The following is a 10849-nucleotide window of genomic DNA, read 5'->3' on the forward strand; positions in this document are numbered from 1 at the left end:
TTCACATGACATTCTATGGCCGGCCACAGAATAGATGAAATCTCACTGTGGTTGGTGCTTCCCCCGTTCTGATATTGATTTTCTATGGTAAGATGTGCATGTGCATTGTGCAATGTGCATTGTGCAGTTGCAATCGATTGTATAGTTGGTAAATATGTTGTAAATATGCATAACTAAGATTAAATAATATGGGCGGATAATGTACTTCGTTTTTCAACCATGTTTATCGTTAAGGATAAGACTGCGATGCGAAATTATATATACAAATTTTGATCATGTAGTTTAAGGATGTAGCGGCAGGTTAATATCTTTCGTGAATTGCCCGGATGAATTTATGACTAGTACAATACTGTACTGGAAATTTGTCTTAATTCACTGCAGATTTGTCCGATTTACGTTTAAGCAGACTCGACTTTACCTCCATGAATACATATGCATGTTCCATCGCAGTAGTGATATGGGATTCGTTTCGTGCAGGCCAATCAAATTACGCCACGTCGCCCTAATTGCCACGCCTATATGATTCCCATTGCCGCACCTAACGCGTGTTTGTGAATGTGAATTTGTTTTCAATTGATTTATATGCGTGTTTATATCTGCAATGACGCCCATTGCAACGCCTAGATATTCTAATGTTTTGTGAATTTCAATACCGATTTTCCATGTGTATTTAGCAATATGTATTGAATAACTTGCTTCCGAGAAATAAATAACATTCATTATACGTTAGATGATTAAATTCCGAGACTTTATAATAATTTGCTTCCGAAAAATAAACATCATCACTAATTAATTAATATAAAATGCTATTTTGAGCGCTGCGACTTGATAATATTAATCCCTACGCTTCTGATGCATGATTTTTTTTTGTGATAAGGAGCTTGGTAACATTCAGAGTCTGCAACGATTGTTTGGATATACATTATAGCAATACCCCACTAAAGTATAGGCGGTTATATTACTCTATTGGTCAGAGATAACTCATCCGTCCATATTTATAAACTTGGTTTTATCTGAAGTAGAATTTCAGCGTCGTTATTTGTTATAAGCCGAGAAATGTACCTTCGCACAATTTTTACAGGCGGTCTCACACACTTTGCTGCGTCTGAAGTAAAATTTCAGCGTCGTTGTTTGCTATAAGCCGGGAAATTAGAGTCGCTGCTTCGCACCATTTTACAGGCAGTCTCACACACTTTGCTGCATCTGAGCTTCCTACTAATACATGCATAATTTTTGCATGACGAGAATAGGGTAATACGGTCAATAAACGCCGGAGGCGAGTCATTTAAACCTTGTCGCTAGATAATACCGCTTTCGGCTACAACAAAGTTGCCCTGCAACAAAAAATAGAAGCCCTAATGATCATGCAGAGGAAAGTTCAATTATACATCGAATTATTCGAATAGACTATCTACATTGTGTAAGTATGAAGTGAAATAGAACGGAGTTCACGCAAAAGTTGCTATTGATCATAGACCTAGCTTGCTTTCAGAGCTGGAAACTAAATGCATATGGAAATTTACCTAGGTTTTCCCCACACGCATCAAATGTAGGCCTACTCAAGTGTTTATGAGGTGGCGAATAGTAGGTTGTTGGCATGCAAGGACGTCACATAGAATTGTGGAGTTTTCTGTAAACTATAATCCAGTGATCTATTTTCAATCACTATATTTTTCAATAATCTAAACTAAGTACTGTTAGTATGCAAACCCTAGGAAAGTATCCTCTGATAAAAGCAGGAGTAATTTGTTATCTGTGAAATAAATAGATGGTGCGCAATATGAGCGGTGCTGCGATGACTGACAAATACTTTGAAATAATGTATAAAAGTAGCGATTTCGAACTACGTAAAAAGTTAGTCCAGCTCACGCATTTTCCATTTTCAAAAGTCAAAATACGACATTTTTTGTAAAATGAATACTAATTTTAATAAAAAATAGGAAAAAAAGAGCGAAAAATTACATTTTATCCCGGAACGCAACAAGAAAAATCGTATGAATTTGTAAACTACTTATTCATGACATAATATTAATTCTACTTGTACACTTTTTCACATTTTATAACACTTTTAGTAGTACTTAACAGTTTCAGTTTTAAATAAAATTCAGAATATAAACTAATCGAAAAATTCGATAACCAATTTCGCGTAGGCTATGCATACAAATGAGGAACGTTACATCAACGCGTGTTAACTAGTTGTATTATGTAGCTTGTAATTCATGCAAGTAAGTCGGACAAATTCGTCGCATGAACACGACTCTATGGACATAAAGAAATGAAAATTTTGTAAAGTAGATATTTTTCGGTATGCTAAATTCGGCTACGCGGTGCTAGTCTTCTTGGCCGCATGAAATAGGATGTTTTAGCTTCAACCTCAACGCATTAGCACACCGAATTTAAATATAGGCGATAAATAATATACAGTAGCTCCAATTTTAATGAAAAAATAAAAATAAAAAAGCGCGAAAAAATGCATTTATCCTGGAACGCACCAAGAAAAACCGTATGAATTTGTAAAGTAGTTAGAAAACTACACTATTCCGCTACACTAAAGACTTTGACAATCCGGATTTTGTATGGTGTATACTGTATACTAATTTTACATTGCGGAGTATTCAGTAAAGTTTAATCCAGTGATTCTCCATCTATTTTCAATCACGATCCTCTTATTTGTCTAGGCTTCGAACCCCACACCCAGTACGTTTTATGGGGATTAATATTTTCAGAGTCAAGTACATGGTATCGAGACTTCATGAAACTTACTTGCAAATAGTTACTTCTACCCTAATTTAAAAGGTTTCTCAGATATCGTTACAATGGAACTGGGTTGAGCGAGCGGTTAAGGCGTTGGACTTAAGTTTCAATGATCAGGTGTTCACGTGGGTTCGAACCCCACACCCAGTACGTTTTACGGGGATTAACATTTTAGATTCAAATATAGCGTATCGAGTACTTTTTCCCAACTGTAATAAAAACTTTTAGACTCCGGATTTTGTGTAGTAGGCTATATACTAATTTACAATACCGCATTTGTAATTCGTGCAAGTACAGGAATATCATAGTTCTTGTAACAAAGTTGTCTGCGCACAATATATGTTAATCATAAGTCCTACACATTCATGATTTCGTCCTAGTTTGAGTTTTAGAAAATATTATACCGATATCGCGGCATCTTTTAAAAACAAAACCATGATCAATGCTTGAGAGACTAGGTTTTAGACTACTTTATCGTTACTTGACAGTTTCAGTTTTAGATAAAATTTGGTAAGACTTTAAATTTTAAAGTAGTTTGAGCTTACGTTTGTATCACCTTGACAAGTAACATTATCAGACATTAAAATGATATTATCACCTAATACAGAAGTTAACACACGTCAATGTGCTTCGGAATTCACGAGAAATTGCTTACTAAGAGAAGTATATTCTTGTATACACAATAGTGGAGAGAATCTTTAAAATGTAGTAAGCAGGCCGATGGGTATTCGTTGAGTTGTATAAGCATAAAAACATTCCCGCGCGTCTTAGTATTAGGTGGTAGGGTTAGAAAAAGTTTAGGTTTAGGAGCGCGCGGGAATGTTTTTATGCTTATACAACTCAACGAATACCCATCGGCCTGCTTACTACATTTTAAAGATTCTCTCCACTATTGTGTATACAAGAATATACTTCTCTTAGTAAGCAATTTCTCGTGAATTCCGAAGCACATTGACGTGTGTTAACTTCTGTATTAGGTGATAATATCATTTTAATGTCTGATAATGTTACTTGTCAAGGTGATACAAACGTAAGCTCAAACTACTTTAAAATTTAAAGTCTTACCAAATTTTATCTAAAACTGAAACTGTCAAGTAACGATAAAGTAGTCTAAAACCTAGTCACTTTTTACGTGGAGGGAGTACATAGCGAAGTACTTGTACATTTTGGAGTACTCAAGTATAGATTTGGCCTGCTTGCGCTATACTTAATGAATCATTCCTGCGCAATAAACACTTGAGTAGTTGGTGCGTGTAGACAAAAACCTACTTGAGTACTTTAAAGAAGTACATATACTTCTCTGCTTAACATCTCTGAACGGTAGAAGTGGAGATATAGTCTACAAACACATTCAGTTAGTTACTTACTTTGTAATCGCTATTGCATAAGTAAAAAGTTAGTATTCAGGGGTCTATTTTTTGTTTAATACTGAAACAGTCTTGAAGTAGAAACGATCCTATATCACAAACATTCGAGTATTTTCTGTATGTAGGGAAAACCTACTTGAGTACTCAGTACTTCTCTACTCATCGTCTCTGAACGCTAGAGGTGGAGATAGTCTACAAACATTTACTTACTCACTTTGAAATCGCTACTTGTACTTCTATTCGAGAAGAATTGCTCGACGTTGAATACCATCCGAGAGCGTTTATGATGCTACTTTTACATCATAGAATATAGAGTTAAAAAGTAAATAATTTTATGATAATCTACATCATCAAGCTGAAAAGAGGATGTACCATCAATTAGTACTTACGGATCATGATGAAGTGAAAATTCCTTATGGGCTCTATCACCAAACTATGACTGCATTGGACATCACTAATATCGCGAATTCTCTTATTCGCCAATCTCACGTGTATGAGTTAGAATTTCGTCAATGTCATCTCAATGAAAACCTCGTCCAGATTCTATTGGATAAAATTCGCGGATTTGAATATGGGGTAAACGCCTTCGCACATTCCGCTCGTAGTCATTGATCATTATAAATTCACGTTCAATTTAAGTATATGTTATCCGTAAATATTGAGATACAGTTTTATCGTTATCGCATTGTTCTGTATTGCTAATGTGTTAAAGGCGCAAATTGGTGGTATCGCAGCGAACAATGCCCATTTGCTACTGGTATAGGCATTAGTCTCGATAGCCTTACTAGATAGACTATAGTCAGAGTTGATCAGTGTTAGGCTGTTCATAGATCATTTAGCGTTTTATGCGTTAAGTTTTGCGCTCGTTCAGGTCGAAATAAGAAAACTCAGCGTTACAGCACACAACGACATTGAAAAACTCATCCCATTAATCTGCGAGCTGATGAAGGAGTGTGCTTCGACGGAGCTCAATCTGCAAGAAAGTGGTGGATCCGATGATTTTCTGATTATTTTGAGTAAACTTATCCAGCACCATCAGGAATTGGTGATGGAAAAAGCTAGGCGCTAATCTAGTATAGAGCCTCTCGAAGTGATATTTCCTAATACCTCATTTCCGTAGGTGAAATTGAAAAACCTCGATCTCAGCTACAGGGAGAACATTAACTTTACGCAACTCGGGACTATTATTTCGAGCGATCTAACATATTTGTCAGTTGTGAACTCGCGCTTGCAGTCAACAGATTTCATTGCTATGCAGCTCAAAAACATTAAGGTCTGCGCGATTATTGCTGGGTACAGTTGTTAATGATCACATTCTGTATGAGCGGCTGTGTAGAGATGGATGAGGGAAATTCTAGTTTAATCTTAGCCAGTGTTGGGATCAAGTCACTACCTTCGAGTCACGAGTCATCTCGAGTCATTGCAGATTTTGACTCGAGTCAAGTCAAGTCAATCGATTTTCAAAAGTGACTCGAGTCAAGTCAAGTCACTCGTTTTTTGGAGGTGACTCGAGTCAAGTCGAGTCAAGTCAAGTCAAGTCACGAGTCAAGTCACAATTCAAGTCAAATTGAATTTTCGATGTATGAGTGATGATTCAAAGTCATTACACTTTGCTAGCTGTGTGAAAGACAGATTAATTGATCAATGCTGATCATTTATCTTGAATCAAATAACGAATATCTAGTTAAATATACCTGCGAAAAGACGTTGTATCACTCACGCACACGTAGAACTGTTAATAAAATACGTGAGTAACTGTACAGTCACATGCTACAATCAGTTATTATCAGCCAAAATATAGGACATAATCAACATCTATACATCCGTGAGTAAATAAACGCCCAAACTATATTTGTTTGACTTAAATCATACATAAAGGTTGGTAAAGGTGAGCACTGCGCAACGTAAGCATTGATCCGTCTAAGAAACAGAGACACATTGATATTTAGAGTAATCTTCTACTACTACTACTACTACTAGTACTACGACAACGCAAGCTGTGATACTTTAGTTTGCGGTCTATTTATTTGTGATCTAACAATCGAGGATCAGTGTATCGTACGATCAGTGAATGACTGGCTGCTCTCACAAAGTGACACCGGCGTATCTCGAACAATCCGAACATACACAAGATACAGTGATTTATTCGACACCGTTTACTTGATGACTTGAAATTGACTCGTAAATTTTGCTCCGAGTCACGAGTCAATGCGCATTTTTAAAGCTTCGAGTCAAGTCAAGTCAAGTCATTTTTCCAAAGTGACTCGAGTCAAGTCAAGTCATACGAAAAAGTTGACTCGAGTCTGACTCGAGTCAAGTCAAGACTCGAGTCATCCCAACACTGATCTTAGCACATTTAGCCTATATTATGACGTGAGTGACTAAACAACATTTTTTGCTGTTATAAGTTTGAATTTTTTATGCCTGATCATTGCTGATCGTAAATTTACAGTTTCCGATATTTTTAGCTCCAATATCTTGACATTAGTTACAATCAGCTGGATGAAGAGTGTATGATCGCGCTGCCTGCCTTACTTTGTAAAGACAAAGCGGTTACTCTTATCATGAAAGGATGTGGCCTTACACCCGAAGAAATTCGCGCTTTTGAAAGTTTTGCTGATATCGGGGTACTTGATCGTTTCTATAGTTTTGTGGATCATTTTGAAATAAATTGGTGGATTTATAGGTTGAAAGCCTTGATCTGAGTTACAATACCGATATGGAACCGGCGGGCTTGAAAGAAATTGGATGCTTCGTGAGAAAGCATTACACGAAAACAGTTCGACTTTCAGCTTGCGAATTGGATGAAGACTCACTAATATCGTTAAATAATGGTCTCGGAATTTATGAGGTGATCATTTGAACTAGATCTGTTTTGTTTTCTAACTGAAATATTCAATCACAGTGTAATGCTTATGTGAGTTTTAGTCATATTCAAGCATGACATTTCATTGATCGATAGAATTTTCATCATCAATAAAGTGTTTCTGATCACGAGCTTCATTATCTTCTTCAGTGTTGAATAAGTTTTTGCTATTAGGAGTAGAAATCGCAAAAAAAAATGCTCAACCGTCGGTAAATAATATTATGACTAATCTATTACAGCCTTCGAGCCGTTTGTAGTCTCGTAAACTATCTGAACATCACACCATGTTTTAGCTGCATTCGCTGGATTTAAGTAGAAATCCTGGCATATCATCCTGCTACAAAACAGTAACTAAAGTCCTGTGCAATTCCCGTGTGGAAGAATTTAATCTGTGTAATTGCAAGATGCTTTCCATGCAAATCAGGAATCTGAGCGAAGAGATGGGAAAACGATGCGGTACGGTAAGATCTTTCTGCTCAATCATAGATCCCAATGTAGCGATGTAGTTCGTTTCTTTACTTTTAAATTGATATTAATCTCGTATTATTCAATTAACAGCTAAAGGCAATCGACCTCAGTGATAGCGATAGAACGAGAATCGATGAGAAATACGTGAATTCCATTCAGAGCTTCGTGAGATATAATCCTGAATGCCGCAAAGTCAAACTAGTCTTACCGCGCTTCAGTGGGGAAGATATGAAGACCTTGAGAAAACAACTGTTCTCACCCAGTAAGGGGATATTTTCCGAATAAATATGTATCTAGATGAGAATTAGGAGATTTCTCCTTTACTTGATAATGCTTTGCGTGAGCGCTACGGCCTGATAAGATTATAGGTAGGTAGGCCTACATATTAGCAGAAGTTAAGACATGTCAATGTAACTTTATTAGCAGAAGTTAAGACATGTCAATGTAACTTTATTAGCAGAAGTTAAGACATGTCAATGTAACTTTCCGCATTTCTGTCTATATCGATTCGGAATCCACCAGAAATTGGTTACTATGTGAGCGAAGTATTCTTGCAAAGCAACAGCACAGGCAAATTTATATTTGTTCGGTATAGACAATATTATAGAATATGATATTTCCATTTGGAGAGAAGACGAAATTTGATGTCGTAATGTAGGTTATTTTACACTATCGTAAATCTCTGTCGCTATAATGCTCGTAATCGAATCAAATTTGACCTGCAACGTATTCTGGGTAACCCTAACAAATTACTTACGTAGCTGTAGAAATTTGAAAAATTAAAAGTATAAAGAAGGTTTCCATATGGGGCAATCCTTCGAGTATTCTCAGAAGAAACTGTATAGATCTTACAGTAAAATGGATGCGATTAAACGATGAAGGATTTTATTCTTAAAATATTACATGAGACAAAACATGCGAACATCCATTATCTTGATAATGCCATTGCAATAGATTTCAGTCCGATTCCGACAAACACGAGTCCCTTCCAAACTTTATTGTAGTCGAAAGCGGTATTATCAAAGAATTCTACAAAGCCGTCCTGCAATAAAAATAGAAGCCTTAATGATCATACGGAGGAAAGTTATCGTGTCGTAGAATATAAATTGGGAACCGAATTAGAAGGTAAAGCTGAATTTCATCATCGAGAGGTGATATGGGCTCTGGAGAGCAGATACACTATATGTCTCATGCTAAAGATAATTTGTAAATCCTAAGCAAGGCATGTAAATCACCTACCCATCCTCCATTTCGCACTATCCACTTTCGTCTTTTGCTAGCAATGTAATTCCCAACTGTCTGTATGATAGCTTCTATATGCTCCCCGCGATGTTCAACATCGTTCTTGCGAGCAAGAATGCTACCGAGCACAAAAAGGGAGACAATCCTTCCCCAATTTTCTTTGGTATCTTTGAAAATTTCATCAGCTATCATCAGGAACATTCGCTCATCGGGTAAATATTCTTTATATTTTTTATTGACTTCAACATCACTACAGCGGAGACGTTTGGAGACTGCGTTTAGGACTGTTCGATATCGCTCGAACATTTCATCCCCAACTTGACGTAAGGTTCTCTCTGCTTTCGTATTTACCTTAACGCATGAGCCGTCGAGTTCGTACATGATAAAATTCCTGGTCAAGGAATATGCTTCGGATATAATTTCATCCTTTTCTTCAGTGATCGAAGGTGCTGATACTCGTGATAATTCCATGGTTTGAGGAGAATAGCGAGTCAAAGCTTATTTCGAGATCTAAGCTACTTTGAAAATGAGGATCCTAGGATTTGCTTAATTTTCATCTATATCGTACAATGCGTTTTCGCGTTCCAGAATGACTTATGTCAATGAAAAATAGCAAAAATGATCTCTCAAGCATTGATCATGGTTTTGTTTTTAAAAGATGCCGCGATGTCGGTATAATATTTTCTAAAACTCAAACTAGGACGAAATCATGAATGTGTAGGACTTATGATTAACATATATTGTGCGCAGACAACTTTGTTACAAGAACTATGATATTCCTGTACTTGCACGAATTACAAATGCGGTATTGTAAATTAGTATATAGCCTACTACACAAAATCCGGAGTCTAAAAGTTTTTATTACAGTTGAGAAAAAGTACTCGATACGCTATATTTGAATCTAAAATGTTAATCCCCGTAAAACGTACTGGGTGTGGGGTTCGAACCCACGTGAACACCTGATCATTGAAACTTAAGTCCAACGCCTTAACCGCTCGCTCAACCCAGTTCCATTGTAACGATATCTGAGAAACCTTTTAAATTAGGGTAGAAGTAACTATTTGCAAGTAAGTTTCATGAAGTCTCGATACCATGTACTTGACTCTGAAAATATTAATCCCCATAAAACGTACTGGGTGTGGGGTTCGAAGCCTAGACAAATAAGAGGATCGTGATTGAAAATAGATGGAGAATCACTGGATTAAACTTTACTGAATACTCCGCAATGTAAAATTAGTATACAGTATACACCATACAAAATCCGGATTGTCAAAGTCTTTAGTGTAGCGGAATAGTGTAGTTTTCTAACTACTTTACAAATTCATACGGTTTTTCTTGGTGCGTTCCAGGATAAATGCATTTTTTCGCGCTTTTTTATTTTTATTTTTTCATTAAAATTGGAGCTACTGTATATTATTTATCGCCTATATTTAAATTCGGTGTGCTAATGCGTTGAGGTTGAAGCTAAAACATCATATTTCATGCGGCCAAGAAGACTAGCACCGCGTAGCCGAATTTAGCATACCGAAAAATATCTACTTTACAAAATTTTCATTTCTTTATGTCCATAGAGTCGTGTTCATGCGACGAATTTGTCCGACTTACTTGCATGAATTACAAGCTACATAATACAACTAGTTAACACGCGTTGATGTAACGTTCCTCATTTGTATGCATAGCCTACGCGAAATTGGTTATAGAATTTTTCGATTAGTTTATATTCTGAATTTTATTTAAAACTGAAACTGTTAAGTACTACTAAAAGTGTTATAAAATGTGAAAAAGTGTACAAGTAGAATTAATATTATGTCATGAATAAGTAGTTTACAAATTCATACGATTTTTCTTGTTGCGTTCCGGGATAAAATGTAATTTTTCGCTCTTTTTTTCCTATTTTTTATTAAAATTAGTATTCATTTTACAAAAAATGTCGTGTTTTGACTTTTGAAAATGGAAAATGCGTGAGCTGGACTAACTTTTTACGTAGTTCGAAATCGCTACTTTTATACATTATTTCAAAGTATTTGTCAGTCATCGCAGCACCGCTCATATTGCGCACCATCTATTTATTTCACAGATAACAAATTACTCCTGCTTTTATCAGAGGATACTTTCCTAGGGTTTGCATACTAACAGTACTTAGTTTAGATTA

At 36.2% G+C, this 10849-nt stretch overlaps 1 protein-coding gene and 1 long non-coding RNA gene across 2 annotated transcripts; one reads left to right on the top strand and one right to left on the bottom strand.

Annotated features, from left to right (window-relative positions):
• Positions 1-6554: 6554 nt before the first annotated feature.
• LOC145434429 (uncharacterized) lies at positions 6555-8013 on the top strand. Its single transcript, XM_080311778.1, has 4 exons — positions 6555-6748; positions 6808-6972; positions 7281-7448; positions 7546-8013. The coding sequence occupies exons 1-4, from the start codon at positions 6635-6637 to the stop codon at positions 7738-7740; spliced, it is 642 nt and encodes a 213-aa protein (XP_080167904.1). The 5' UTR covers positions 6555-6634; the 3' UTR covers positions 7741-8013.
• Positions 8014-8323: 310 nt separating this feature from the next.
• Positions 8324-8793, bottom strand: LOC145434430 (uncharacterized). Its single transcript, XR_013913384.1, has 2 exons — positions 8695-8793; positions 8324-8497 (listed from the first exon to the last, which is right to left on the bottom strand). It is a non-coding gene; the product is annotated as an uncharacterized LOC145434430 (long non-coding RNA).
• Positions 8794-10849: the final 2056 nt, after the last annotated feature.

Source organism: Botryllus schlosseri, chromosome 2 (genome assembly GCF_051294905.1).
Source record: "Botryllus schlosseri isolate E-star chromosome 2, Bs_hap1, whole genome shotgun sequence".
NCBI lineage: Eukaryota > Metazoa > Chordata > Ascidiacea > Stolidobranchia > Styelidae > Botryllus > Botryllus schlosseri.